The sequence below is a fragment of the Malaclemys terrapin genome, chromosome 23 (genome assembly GCF_027887155.1).
Source record: "Malaclemys terrapin pileata isolate rMalTer1 chromosome 23, rMalTer1.hap1, whole genome shotgun sequence".
Taxonomy (NCBI): domain Eukaryota; kingdom Metazoa; phylum Chordata; order Testudines; family Emydidae; genus Malaclemys; species Malaclemys terrapin.
This window is the reverse complement of record NC_071527.1, coordinates 2756732-2770531: the sequence shown is the minus strand read 5'-3', so window position 1 is coordinate 2770531 and position 13800 is coordinate 2756732. Positions and strand designations below refer to the sequence as shown.

At 55.8% G+C, this 13800-nt stretch overlaps 1 protein-coding gene and 2 non-coding genes across 3 annotated transcripts; all 3 read left to right on the top strand.

Moving 5' to 3' along the window:
* Nucleotides 1–7827: 7827 nt before the first annotated feature.
* On the top strand, nt 7828–13026 carry ATP5F1B (ATP synthase F1 subunit beta). The gene is made up of 10 exons (XM_054012366.1): nt 7828–7975; nt 8663–8845; nt 9389–9563; nt 10048–10169; nt 10536–10720; nt 10955–11113; nt 11384–11506; nt 11650–11862; nt 12258–12459; nt 12799–13026. Exons 1-10 carry the CDS (start codon nt 7843–7845, stop codon nt 12894–12896), a joined length of 1593 nt encoding a protein of 530 aa, XP_053868341.1. The 5' UTR covers nt 7828–7842; the 3' UTR covers nt 12897–13026.
* On the top strand, nt 8898–8971 carry LOC128828541 (small nucleolar RNA SNORD59). Its single transcript, XR_008443199.1, has one exon. It is a non-coding gene; the product is annotated as a small nucleolar RNA SNORD59 (small nucleolar RNA).
* On the top strand, nt 10366–10439 carry LOC128828540 (small nucleolar RNA SNORD59). Its single transcript, XR_008443198.1, has one exon. It is a non-coding gene; the product is annotated as a small nucleolar RNA SNORD59 (small nucleolar RNA).
* Nucleotides 13027–13800: the final 774 nt, after the last annotated feature.

The window sequence follows — 13800 nt, the reverse complement described above, 5'->3', positions numbered from 1 at the left end:
TCTTTGAGCTTTTGCATTTTGGCACTTTTAGTTCCCTTAAATGGCTCTTGGGCTTTGTCAGGTGCTGGGTGTATTTGTTCATGATTTCATTATGTTCTACCTCTGGACTCCCAAGTGGAAAGCTTTGCACGGTTACAGCTGAAGTGTGCTGCTACTGATGCAAAGAGGCTCTGAAGTATTATTTCAGTATTCTAGTGCAGGCTTTAGTACCTGCCCTAGCCTTGTTGCCGTGCACATTTGCGTGTTCCATAACTCTAGCTTGGTGGTCTTTCAATACGTCTGATAAATACACCAGAACAGTCGTCAGTTAACTCACCATGACATGGGTTGGGTCTCCATGAAGATTGCTCCTTCTGCCGAACAGTCTTGCCATGAGTTGGTCCCTGCATGCAGAGACTGAAATCTGCAAACATTTAGCCTTTCTCAAGCTCCAGCTAGGGGAATTAGGGAACAGTCTGGTGTTGCTAAATCCACACGTCTTTTAGTTAGAATCAAAAAAGCACTTTTGTCTTCTGAGCAGTTTCTCCTATCCCCAGCAGGAGGCTCCTACTTTGTACTTTTCCTCAAAACAAGACTCCTTCCGGTGGGATCATTATGAAGGGTCGGTCTACACTTTAGCTGGGCCGCTGCAGTTTTAGTGCTTCAGTGAAGATGCTGCTACGTTGCCGGGACAGCTTCTCCCATCAGCACGGGTAATCCACCTCTGCTGATGTACTGCTGTCTACAGCAGAGTTAAGTCAATCTGATTGCATCACTCACCAGTGTGGATTTTTCGCAGCCCTGCATGACAGTTATACCCATGTAAGCACATAATGTAGGCCTGGCCTAACGATTCAGAGCTAACGGTGCAGAAGCCCAGAAGAAATTTCAGTAAGTGCAGGTGTGTATGCTGCTCAAACTGTCCAGGGCTGTGCCATTTGAATCTAGGTGGGGATACGATCTAGAACTGCTGTTGTGACTGCAAATCTGTATGCCTTTCGCAGAGTGAAAGCCATAGAAGGGAGAAGATAGATACAACTCGATCCCCTCTGTTGCCTTTTGATCTTCATTTAACCCCTCATTTAACCCCTCTTGGTGCTGGCCTTAGCCTTGACGCTATCTGATGAGAGAGGAGCAGTGAGTTGCCAAAAGACACTGAAAAGGAGTGGGCCAGGCTCAGCCTTAGAGGAAAGGAGATTTCCTGGGCCGGTCAGCCTTTATAAAGGAGTCACTTGTGCCCCTCCGATGTAAGATGGAACAGCCCTGTGTGCATCATTCTAGTCTCCTGTGCTTTGTGCTGGGTACAAGAGACCATTCAGAGAACTGTGGATGTAGGACTGATGACGGCTGCTGTTGCCTGACATTAGGTACAGCAAAGAACGTTGCCTGACACTCTCGTCACTTACGGCTTTACCTGGTACCTTCTGCAGAACAGGAGCCCTCTGGCTTATTCCTGGCACAACATAAATCGGGCTTCATGCAACTAATACTAAGACGTGACCCTGCTTGTTTGGGTTTTGTCATAATTCTGTTACTGTCCCTATATGCTGCTGTAGTCCCAAGTGGTGTGTCCCTCTGCTCATCGGGGATGTCTACTTAAGCAACTTCCCTTTTAAAGGGGTCCTAAATATTGTTAGTAAGAGCTGGCCATTGTCCAGCTCCTATATCTAACGTAGATGCCAAATTACCTGCTTCAGTAGAATCACTGCCAGTTGAAGGCAATTGCCTAAACTTCTGCATTAAATAAAAACGCATGGAAAAGAACTGGGCTAGCTAGAGAAAGGTAGCAGCTGCAGAGAAGGTGAATGGTCCTTGGCTGCTAGCACACATCTATTCCACTGGAGATGCGGACCTGCCTCAAGCACAGTTGCCAGAGAGTTTTTTCCTGCAGTGGTACCCATCAGGGTGATCCGAGCACCCTCTGTTGCCACGTGTGCTGATGTAAGAGGATTGTGCCCCCCTGCACGACCCTCTTCGGTTCCTTCTTACCACCAGCGATGGTCGTCAGTGATTCCAGACCTGTGAGGGAAGCGCTTGTCGCTCTGTGTGTATATCCTGTTAGAAGTTAATTAGTTGTAGTTATTAGCCTTACGTAGTTCTTAATGCTAGGCTTTCATTTTAGGACTTTTGACCAATTCTCTCTCCGTGGTGGAACGATGCTTCATGCTGGGATTTAAGCCCTACCGGACTTGTGCAAACCTGTGCTGGCCAGCAGCCCACTCCCACCCTCGTTATGTGTGGGAGAATCCCACGTTAGTGACAAGTGCCATATTTGCTAAGGATTCAAGCCCTACTCACAGGAAGGTAATGGTGAGGCTCGAGTGCTGCTTACGGAGGCTCCATTTGAGTCCTGTCACGGGTAAAGCACCCCAAATCCATCCGCTTTGGTGCGGAGTGCCCCACCGGAGACTGGCTGTGGCCTCTTGTTCCTGTTCGCCAGTACAGAGAAAAGACAGGCCTTCCTCCAGTTTGCTGCGTTGAGCGAGTGTCTGTACCCAAGCCAAGTAGAGGTTGAGACTCCCATTGCCTAGGGAGAGAGGATTGCTGCCTCTAGAACCTGGGCTGGGTCCATCCGGGCCGTCCCCTGAAAGATCTCTGCGGCGCAATCAGACAGTGCTGTCCTCAACCACCCCAGAAGCATATGCAGCTGCAAGGGACCTGCTTAGCCTATTGGTACTGGTATTGCCACCAATACAAGAAGGTGGACAGCTGGTACTGATGCCTACAGCTCCTATCTTGCTGGGTCAAGACCCTGTAGTGCCATTACCTCCGAAGCGTCCATAGAACCCGGTGCAATCGAGAGGCAAGCCTCCGACGATATCCCTGGGCTTGGCTCTCCCTCACCAGTCCCAACTGGTTCTGCCCCTCTCTTGGCAGAAGCATTGGATTCTTCAGAGTCTGATGTGATACTGTCTGTATCCCTTCTAGGATGAGGAACGTATTTCCCTCCCCCCCCCCCCCCCCCACCACCACTGGCCTCATTCTAAGAGACCATGGTCCAGGCAAGGATGGGTCTCGGGCCCATACCAGTGACCAGTCTGGACACTGGGGGGCCCCTCTAGCTAGGACCTCCACTCAACTCTCTTGTTCACTATCTTCAACAGCGCACTGGGGGCATTGGCACGAAGGGCATCCTGCTCTGGTCCATTTGGGGCATCCCCCAGAGTCAGACGATGGATTTACCCACATCTGGGCATAACGACCACTGGTGGTGATCAGAGAAGGACCCGCTCGGCTGACCCGCTAATGTGCTTTGTTTCCCTGGAAGCTAAGCCACTCAGAGATTAATCGAGGAGTTTATATGACCGTTTCCGAGGCAAAATGCCTCCAGGCACAGTTGAGTCGATTGTGCTCATGTTTATGTAAAAGGCAGCAGCAGAGTTGTCTGTTCGAATTAATAAATTCTTCTTTCCTCCACGTAGCAGGGCTGAGCAGGCTAAACATATTGCTCTTAACTCCCTGATATTTATACAAGCCTTAGGACGACCAGAGGCCCTCAGCCTCCAGAGACCCCATATGATCTTCCCCAACCCCATGAGGATGCGTCTGATTAGAGTGAGGGTTGGCAGCAGGGAAACAAAGGGGACCCCCCCAGGCAGACCTGGAAAGGATCTATCCACCGATCTAGAGACAACAGAACGAACACTGGCATTCGAACCACTCTGTCCAAAGGGTGATGCTTCGGGGTAGGCACTGAAGCTAGTCCTGCCGACCTACATCAGTACGGGCTGCCACGTGACCCAGGAGACACAGGCACCTGCATGCTGGGGTGAGAGGTATGTTTTGAGCGGCAGCACTGGGTCCCCTAACAGTTGGAACCTGGATTACAGTAGAAAGGCTTTTGTGGAGGCTGACTGCCCCAATGAACTCAACTCTCTCTGTACGAGTCCTAGCGGGTCAAGCTGTGGCTACACCAGATAATGCTCAAGCATCTGTTTTGTGGTTTGCAAATACTGGGCTGTGCCGTTCCTAGAAGAGAGTGCAAAGCAAACCAAGAGGAGTGGTGTTTTGTCTATACTCTGAGGAACTTACGGTTGAGGGAGGGAACGAAAGCACCGAAGTCCCGAATAGGCAGAGATGATTTTTTGCTACTTTCCAAAAGGGTGTCCCAAAAGTCCTACAAAGGGACTGTTTCAGAAATGCAGGGCGGCTCGAAATGCTGGCCGGCTGTACTAATTTTAGGTCTGCACTTTAGCAAGATCTATTGATAGCTATGTAGAATGGGGCCAGGCTCGCTCAGAGAAAGTTCATTTAATGGACTGTTATGGGCGGCGTAAGGATTGACCGAGTTACAAAATAACACTTCAACGGAGGACAAAGAGGCACAATGCACAAGCTCCTGTGGCATCAGAGTTACCTTTCAGTCCATTTATCAAAGTGGCTGCATTTCCCATTTCAGGGCAGGATAAACAATAGACAAGCAAAGAAAATCAATCTGCAGCCAGAGGAGTTTAATAAATAAAATATTTTAATTATCGACCTTGTAAAACTCCCATGAAAATTACCAGTCCGGGCTCAAGATTTTTGTTCTACCTTACCACAATGAAAACTAATATTCTGCTCATCCCTCCAGAATAATCATCTCAGGCAAGTCGATTTTTTTTTCCAGAGCTGCTCTAGTGTCTTTATTTCATGCACAGGGATCAGAGTTAAGGGTCTTGTGAATGTTTTCTTTACTGTAAAGCCCTTGATGTTCATCTAAAATTAGGCTTGGAAGAATTGGATTTTGATTGGTAAATGTTGGTTTCGCTGCATGCCAACAAACCGACAAAAGAAATATTTCTATTGATGATCATTGAAATTTACAGCGAGGGAACGTAAGAAAAATGCTGCTTGAGAACTTTAGCTTTTGATTTAAGGAGGTCTGCTTTGTATATTTTGACATGTGATGTTGACAATATATGTTTTAATAACTATAAAGATTGAACTTTTTGATTCTCAACATCTATCATTAAATTTAGAATCAATAAATTAAAATGTGCAAAATTATAGATTTAAAATTGTAAAAATTAAAAATAACTGGAAAAAATGCTTAAATATTTTAAAATTGATGTGGATCAGTGCTGATAAGAATTACAGTCCCCAGTTTGGTAATGAGCTTCTTGTGGGAGCATCTCCTAGTTAAAAGACAGGAGTGGGGACACCTGATTTCTACTGAAATTGATGTACTCTGCCACCGTTAGCAAAGCGCCTCTCAGCACATCAGTTGCCCCAGCTGTAAAACAGGGAATAATAAACTACCTCCATGCTGGGGATGTGAACTAAGGTGTTTGGTTGTAAAGCACTTTCAAGGCCTGAAAGGGGAGGTTATTTTAGCTAGCCTTCCTATCGTACAAGTGCATTGGTGTGCAGCCATCTCACGTTTATCTTGATGATCAAAAGGTCTCGCAGTGACAGATCAGGTCTTGCTTTTGCTATAGCATGTGGATACTAATTACTGACTTCAGAAACATCCACCACCTGCCTTATTCAATGATGTGATTCGTCAGTGATCTTCACAGGTTTTGGAAAACTTTTTGTGCCTAAACTGAACATGTCAAGGCTGTGTACCCTTCCCCGTTTTTGGAGTCTCTTTAGCCAGGTGTAGATAACTCATCTGTGGGTCTTGCTCGTGTGGTGGTGGTGGTAGATTCCTGTGCATGACAGCTCTGGGATTACAGAATCTAAGGGGTACGGATGTTTTGCTGACCATCCTGTTTAAGACCTTCCTTACAAATAATCAGACATCCAACTTTTTCTGTATCTCAGAGAATATCGTTTTGTTTTGTTTTGTTAATAGCACTTTTCATCACAAGGGGAGGGGAGCCAAAATGTTTTAGAAACCCATGGGAGAACAGATCACCGGGATACCTTCACTCCTCCCTTATGCTCTAAAATGCAGCCACCTCTGAGTGGATCACAGCAGCTGTTTATAACAGTGCACATAAGTTTAGGAGAGGAATTTCTGGAGAATCATAGAATATCAGGGTTGGAAGGGACCTCAGGAGGTCATCTAGTCCAACCCCCTGCTCAAAGCAGGACCAATCCCCAGAAAGATTTTTGCCCCAGATCTCCAAATGGCCCCCTCTAGGATTGAACTCACAACCCTGGGTTTAGCAGGCCAATGCTCAAACCACTGAGCTAGCCCTCCCCCCATTGTTCATTTAGAACAATGTAATTACCGTAGTGAAGGGGTTATCCTCATGGGGGTTGCAAGCAACCACCCTTCTTAATGGCTAGATGGGAGAAGGTGTACTGAGTCAGGGTGGGAAGAGGTGGAGGATCACTACCCCAGTGAGATTCTAGCCAGGACTCTTGGACTAGCCATTGGAAAAAGTGATGTGGAATTTGTAGTGACCGCAGGAGCTCAGGACATCACCTTTATGTTTCATTTGAAAAGCAGTATGGGCTAGCACCTAGTGAGGGGCGGGCACGGAGCCCTGCTTTGGGTGCTGGCACTGAAGCAGTCTCGTGAGGCACCTCATAACCCTGCATTGGATCATTGAGGTCAATACAGACCCAAAGGGGGAGAGCACCACCCTCTGAACCATGCACATCACTGTTACAGTGATCAAATCACTATGGTTTCTATTCAAGCTTCACCGTTACAGAAAGATTCCTTTTTTTTTTTTTTTAAAGGCAGACTTAAAATGATGGCATAACTTGGCCAGGACTACCCCTGGCTGTGTGTACGGGGCACTAATACATCACGGATGTCGATTTGGCAGAGAGTGAGGTGGTTAATGGAGGGAAAATGGGAGCCAGGACTCCTGGGTTGTCTTCCCAGCTCTGGGTTGGGTGAGATGACATTCAGTTCTCCTGGGTTCTGTTTCTAACTGTGCTACTGCCTCATTGTGTGACCTGGGACAAATCCCTGTGCTGGCTCCGATTCCCCTTCCGTCCACCCACAAATCAGCCTCGGGTCAACAAGCATTCACACGAATTCTAGGACCCTGCTAGGGGGATGGGTCAGAGCTCGGGTCCCATTGTCATTTTGGTCCAAGCCCTGTCATTTTGCAGTGCGGATGGAGCTCAAATCCCAGCCCCGAGGGCTGCATGGTGCAGCGTGGGTACGTTAGCCTGGCTGAGCGACCCACACCCAGCAAGTGTGAGCTGAGGTTTACAATGCAGCATGAACTCCACCAGCCCGGCTCCCGCTGGGCTGGGTTTACAAGGCAGGGTGGATCGTATGACGCCTCCCCCCAGCCCCGGCTCCGTCCCAGGAGTGTCTGGGGCAAGGTCCCGCCCGTGGGGAAGGAGCTTTGCCCTCTTCAAAGTGAGCCCACACCAACCCCCGTGCGTTTTTTGTCTCAGTGCTGGACAGGGGTCAAACCAATGGAAAAATGGACCGTCCGGCTTGAAACCAGGCCAAGGGCCCAGCTAGGTGTAGACGCTCCCCGGGAGCCATGTCGGCTCCAGGGGCTGAGAAAGGCCTGTGGGATCAGGAGTCAGGAAAAAAACCTCCCCCCAAACCAGCCCCTGGGCAGCCCCCAGCTGCCAGGCCAAGGCTCCCTGGCCCAGCCCTAGAGCAAGGACAAGGCAGGACACGTGGTCACGCCTTCCTGGGTCCTGTGCCCTTAAGTAGTGAGCCCGCCTTTTCCAGCCCCGACGACCAATCCTCTTCCAGCGCCGCGGAGGATTTCCTCCCTTGCGCCGACCAACTGGAAGGGGCAGCGTCACCTGAGTGGCAGCGCTCCCGCCCAATGGAAGAGACGGGCCCGGAGCGATGGGCAGGAGCCTTGCCCAATGAGCGCGCGGGGACGCAGGCCTGGCAAGCCCGCCGCCCAACAGAGCGCGCCGGCCGGGGTCACGTGGGGCCAGGCGGCCCCGCCCCCCGCGCGCAGGTCTTAGGCGGGCGGGCGGCCGGGCTCACTCTGCGCCGCCATGTTGGGGTTCGTGGGTCGCTGCTCGGCCGCCGCCGCCTCCCCCCTGCTGCGGCGCGGGGCGCTGGGCCCGGCCGGGGCCTCGGGGCCGCTCCGGGACCTGCTGCTGCGGGGCGCGGCCGCCGGCGGAGCCCGTGAGGGCGGGGTCACCTTGGGGCCGGGCGGGGGGGCGGAGAGCCGGGATGGGGGGGGCCCCGGGCGGGGGGGGGCGGAGGGCTGGGGGGGGCCGGGGGGCGGAGAGCCGGGCTCGGGGGGGCCCCGGGCGGGGGGGGCGGAGAGCCGGGATGGGGGGGGTCCCGGGCGGGGGGGGGCGGAGGGCTGGGGGGGGGCCGGGGGGCGGAGAGCCGGGATGGGGGAGCCCCGGGGGGGGTCCCAGGTTGAAGGGAGCAGGGGAGGTGGATCTGGGGGTCGGGCTGCAGTGGGGGGGGGGCGGGCGGGACTGGGGGGGGGCTTGGATCGGAGCTGGGGGGGACCCCGGGGCATCCGGGCTCCAGAGGGGGGCGCTCGCGGGGAGGGAGCTGAGCTGGGCTGGGACCGGGCTGAAGGGGGTGGGGGGGTGGCACTGGGGCTGGGATGGGACTGACCCAGGTTGGAGGGAGATTGGGCTCCCCCCGGCTGCGGGAGGCCAGACTCAGGGCTGGGAGACTTGTCCTGGAGCAGGGGGCGCTGGTACCCCTGGGGTGCAGGTGGGCAACAGCTGCAAGGATCTTTTCTCCCATGGGGGCCCAGCCCCCTCTGACAAGCCGCTGGTCCCCCCCAAAGCAGCCTGTCCTCGGCCCCAGTGTCTGACCTTGACTCTCCCCTCCTCTGCTCTCTCCCAGGACGGGACTATGCAGCGCAGGCGGCCGCCGCCGCCAAGCCCGGGGTTGCCACGGGCCGCATCGTGGCTGTCATTGGCGCCGTGGTGGACGTCCAGTTCGACGAGGGGCTGCCCCCGATCCTGAACGCCCTTGAGGTGCAGGGCAGGGACACCAGGCTGGTGCTGGAAGTGGCCCAGCATCTGGGTAAGTGGCGGCCCCTCCGGGTCTGTAACTGGCATAGGGCCGAGGCCTCCCTCCTTCCCTGATGATCCAGCGTGATGACTTTCGTTCTTCTGAGCGTGCTGAAGCCAGGTCTGTGATCTGAGGAGGAGCCGGCTTAAAATGGCTGCTGGCCTGGATCTGTCTAGGAAGAAGCTACAGCGGGGGATGCTGTGAAAACTGTTCCCAGGGACTCCTGGGCATGTCGCCTGCTCTGATGTCCCTTCCACCTTGGGTACTTATGCAGCCTCCAGTACCAGAGGCTAAGTGACTTGCCCAAGGTCACCCACATGTGTCACAGCAGGGAGCTGAAGGTAGCTCTCCCAGGTTAGAGCCCTAACCACTTGGCGTCCCTGGAACTGTCCTCCCTGCTAAGTTAGGAGATCCCCTCCCCCCCCCCCCCCCCCCCCATGAGGCACCTCTGTGCTTGTTGTGGTCAGTCAAGACAGGTTTTGCAGCCACTGTCTTGTTACCTGTGATGGCCTTTATGTAGCATCCATGTAATGCTCCTTTCCCATGCCCTGGCAGGTGAGAACACGGTTCGTACCATCGCCATGGATGGTACCGAAGGCTTGGTGAGAGGACAGAAAGTGCTGGACTCCGGGGCCCCAATCAGAATCCCCGTAGGCCCCGAGACCCTTGGTAGAATCATGAATGTGATTGGGGAGCCCATCGACGAGAGAGGCCCCATAACGACCAAACAGTAAGTGCAAACGGTCTCCAGTCTCGCAGGGCGGGGGAGAAGGAGCAAGCCCCTGCAAATCCGAACTGAAAGAGGCTGGGCTGCATGAGAGAATGGGGGGCGGGTATGTCACAGGCCCTCTGGGCCTTCTTAAATAGCTGTGAGTTTGCAGTCCCTCCACTGGGACTTGTATGGCAGGAGCTAAACTGAACATCCGGTGTCTTCTCCCAATTCAGTCACTTTTACCCTTCGGTTTCAACAGTGCCTTGAATCCAGCCACCGTGGGTCCCCGTTGCCTAGGTGCGGTACAAACGCAGAGAAGCAGTGAGGTGGCACTGAACCTCTGCTAAGAGCTGCCCTCAAAAAGAGAGACCCCAACGGCTCGTTGTGTTTCCTCCAGCTGCGGCCGCCTGCCCGCGGCACGCAGCAGGGTGTGCCCTAGCAGGCCTTGAATGCCATCCGCCTTCTGCAAGCTGACGTGCTTCCCTGGGCCCCTGTCTTGCAGGTTTGCTGCTATCCACGCCGAAGCCCCGGAATTTGTTGAGATGAGCGTAGAGCAAGAAATCCTGGTCACCGGCATCAAGGTGGTGGACCTGCTGGCGCCGTATGCTAAGGGCGGCAAAATCGGTACGTTGCAGATCAAAGGGGCCATGTGGGGGAGGGAGGCGGGGTTCGGGGAGGGGGTCAGCGCATGGGTCATGGAGCTGGGCTCCCTTTTAGAGCTTAGGACGCTTTGTTACTGGGGGGAGGGGGGGCTGAGTAAGAGGAGCTTAGTGGGTTCGGAAGTAGTGTCCGTTCCTGCCCTTGCTAACGTGCCCTGTTTCCTTCGCTGATGAGTAACCTGATGACTTTCGTTCTTCTGAGTTTGCTGAAGCCACTATCTACTTTCTGAGAAGGAAAAAGGGGCGGGGGCAGGGAGAGCCTCGTGGCAAAGCAGTTGCTTGTCGGGGCGCTATTGAGCTAACCAACCCCACCCACTCCCCCCTCGCCCAGGTCTGTTTGGCGGCGCCGGCGTGGGCAAGACTGTGCTGATCATGGAGCTGATCAACAACGTGGCGAAAGCCCACGGTGGCTACTCGGTGTTCGCTGGCGTCGGGGAGCGAACCCGTGAAGGGAACGACTTGTACCATGAAATGATCGAGTCGGGGGTCATCAACCTGAAGGACACAACCTCCAAGGTGAGGGGGCGCCCCTGGTTAAGGTCCCAGGGGGTTGAGCTGCTCCACTGTGTTCGCCCAGGAGCGAAAGCCGAACCCTCGCGTCTGCGCAGCGTACCCTGAGCAGTGCTGTGTGGATGGCCAAGCAAAGAGCCTCTGGGTCAGCCCCACTGGGGAAACGCATGGTCCTTGGGGGCAGAGCTAGGAGGTTCTTGGGTGGGGCCTGGTAACACCTTCGCTCCCCTTGTGCTGCAGGTCGCCCTGGTTTACGGGCAGATGAATGAGCCCCCGGGTGCCCGCGCCAGGGTCGCACTGACAGGGCTGACAGTGGCAGAGTACTTCAGGGACCAGGAGGGCCAGGACGTGCTGCTCTTCATAGACAACATCTTCCGGTTCACGCAGGCTGGCTCTGAGGTATGGTGGCAGGGCAGCACCAGGGAGTCATGGTCGCCTGCCCAGCCTGACTGGCAGGTCCCCTGGCCAATGCGGTGAGCTGGGGAACATTGGCCACCAGCAAAAAGGGGGGGCAGGGGGGAGGAACTCTCCCTGTAGCTCCAGATGGCTCTTCTCTGTGGCTCACGTGGAACTGCCCCGCCTCGTCCAATCCACGTGAAAGGCTCCCCTCTGGGCAAGGCCGTCCGTGTCTCTGCAGCCTCCGCCTGACCTGGCCCTGCTCCCTTTCAGGTCTCCGCCTTGCTTGGCAGAATCCCCTCAGCCGTGGGGTACCAGCCCACCCTGGCAACTGACATGGGCACCATGCAGGAGCGGATCACCACCACCCGCAAGGGCTCCATCACCTCTGTGCAGGTAACCGGCGCCCGAGCGGCCCTTGTTCTGGGGAGTGGCCGCTCAGTGCCCGCTCAGACACAGCGGCCTCTCCCGGCTCATCGAGGGGTTTCCCGTCGTGCCGGCTGTAGCATGACATCATCGGCATCTCCCTTGTGGCCTAGGCGATCTATGTGCCAGCTGATGACTTGACCGACCCTGCCCCTGCCACCACATTTGCCCATTTGGACGCCACGACTGTGTTGTCGCGCGCCATTGCTGAGCTGGGCATCTACCCTGCCGTCGATCCGCTGGACTCCACCTCCCGCATCATGGACCCCAACATCGTGGGGCAGGAGCACTATGACGTGGCCCGGGGGGTGCAGAAGATCTTACAGGTGAGAGCTGTTACGAGAGGGTGTATGGAGTCAGGCGTGAGAGCGACAAAGGCCCCGTGGGAGGGTCCCTGCTGTTAGCTGGACCAAGTCCCTTAGTCTCTCTGCGGCTCGGTTCCCCGTCCCTCCAGAGGGGAGAAGCACAGACTGGGGGGGGGGCGCTTGGGGACTCTGCGACGGGCTGGAAGGGACCTCGAGGTCCCCCGTTCAGTGCCCCCGGGCTGGACTGTCGCTGGAAGCAGCTGGCCTAGAGACTTAGGCTGAGGGGAAGGGGAAGCTCTAGGATCCAGCCTGTGGGATCTGGGAGCCCTGGTTCGCTGCTGAGGAGCGGGCAGCTCTGGTTGCCCCCAGCTCTGCCAGCCTGCCGGTGGCCTGCAGCGCTTGTCTCTCCCCTCTAGGACTACAAATCCCTCCAGGACATCATTGCCATCCTGGGGATGGACGAGCTGTCGGAGGAGGACAAGCTGACAGTGGCCCGCGCCCGCAAGATCCAGCGCTTCCTGTCCCAGCCCTTCCAGGTGGCCGAGGTCTTCACTGGCCACGCGGGCAAACTGGTCCCTCTGAAGGAAACCATCAAGGGCTTCCAGGAAATCCTGGCAGGTGAGGTGCTGGGGGTGGGGCTTATTGACTCTGGCTAACCCAGCCCTAGCAGTGGGGGGTGATGGCTGCGGCCCATGGAGACTCCCAGCTGGGAGGCTGGGCCCACCTCTGGTGCTGCAAGCGGGGCACTGAGGTACAGGGCCGCCTTGCTGGGCTGCCTGGCAGGGGCTTGGCTGCTCTTCGAGCTGGGGGGGGGGGAATAGAACAGCCCCCTCCTCCCTGAGATGATTCCTGTGAAGCTGCAGGGACCTTCCCCAGCTGTGTAAAAGCCCTGGTGTTTGCTGCCCCCTTGTGGGGAGTCCCCCTCCTCACTGCTGCCCCTTGCTCCCTTGTGCGCAGGCGTCTACGACCACCTGCCGGAACAGGCCTTCTACATGGTGGGCCCCATCGAGGAGGCTGTGGCGAAGGCTGACAAGCTGGCCGAGGAGCACTCATGAGCCGCTGGCTCCGTCGTGCCTCTCCCCCACCGCATCCCCACCCGGCTCCCCAGGGCCCCAGCTGGGTGTCGTGTCGTGTCTGCAGAGTGTATTTAAAGTTTCCAATAAAACATCTGTCTTAAAACGTGAAGCAGGGTTGTTGTCACTGGGGGGGGAGGAGCTGCATGGGGCAGAGTTCTGGGTGGGGGGTGACAGCTGGATCTGTGTGTGTGTGGGGGAGGGGGGGGGATTCTAGGGGTGGCAGCATAACTTACAGGGCTAGTAAACGGTGCAACTAGCTTCCAACCCAGCTGATCCCTGGGCCTGGACTGCCTCCTTCCCTCCCCCGGGCTCCCTGTGCCCTGCGGGGCAGCTTGTCCCAGCCTGGCTGATGCTTTGGGCCTGGCGGCAGCAAGGACTCTAGCACTGCTGAGTCATTCATCTCCGACCCGGAGCTGCTGACGCCACCCCCCAGCGGAGATGCCACAGTGCCCAGCTCTTGCCCACGGTTAATTAGCGGGTGGGGGGATCGGCCCAACTCGGTCCCCTGGTGGCTGGGGAAGGCGAGAGCCTCCTTGCTGTATATGTTTGCAGGAGAGCAGCTTGTCGGATGCTTCTGGGGCAGCGGAGAACAAAGCGCGTTGGCGCTGAAATAGTCCTTGCTACGCTGGGCCAGGCTGACCCAACCTTCCCCCTCGGGCAGTGCTGTTCTGTTCCCAAGGGCATGAGCCCGTTTCTCTTGGTTTGTAACCGTAGGGCCGGGCCTGGCTTTAAGAGGTGGGGGCCACTGGCCATGGGGCAAGTACCCAGCCCTGTCTGCTTCCCAATATGTTCCGCACCTCCCCAGGAGAGCGAGCTCCGTGCCCAGACCTTGACCCCACCCCCCCTCCGCACTGAAAGCCCCGGTCTGGCACCAGCGCCTGCT

Coding starts and splice junctions, on each gene's coding strand:
- ATP5F1B (XM_054012366.1), top strand. CDS start 7,843: ATGTTGGGGTTCGTGGGTCGCTGCTCGGCCGCCGCCGCCTCCCCCCTG. Junction 7,976..8,662: donor CGCGGCCGCCGGCGGAGCCC/GTGAGGGCGGGG, acceptor GCTCTCTCCCAG/GACGGGACTATGCAGCGCAG. Junction 10,721..10,954: donor TGAAGGACACAACCTCCAAG/GTGAGGGGGCGC, acceptor CTTGTGCTGCAG/GTCGCCCTGGTTTACGGGCA.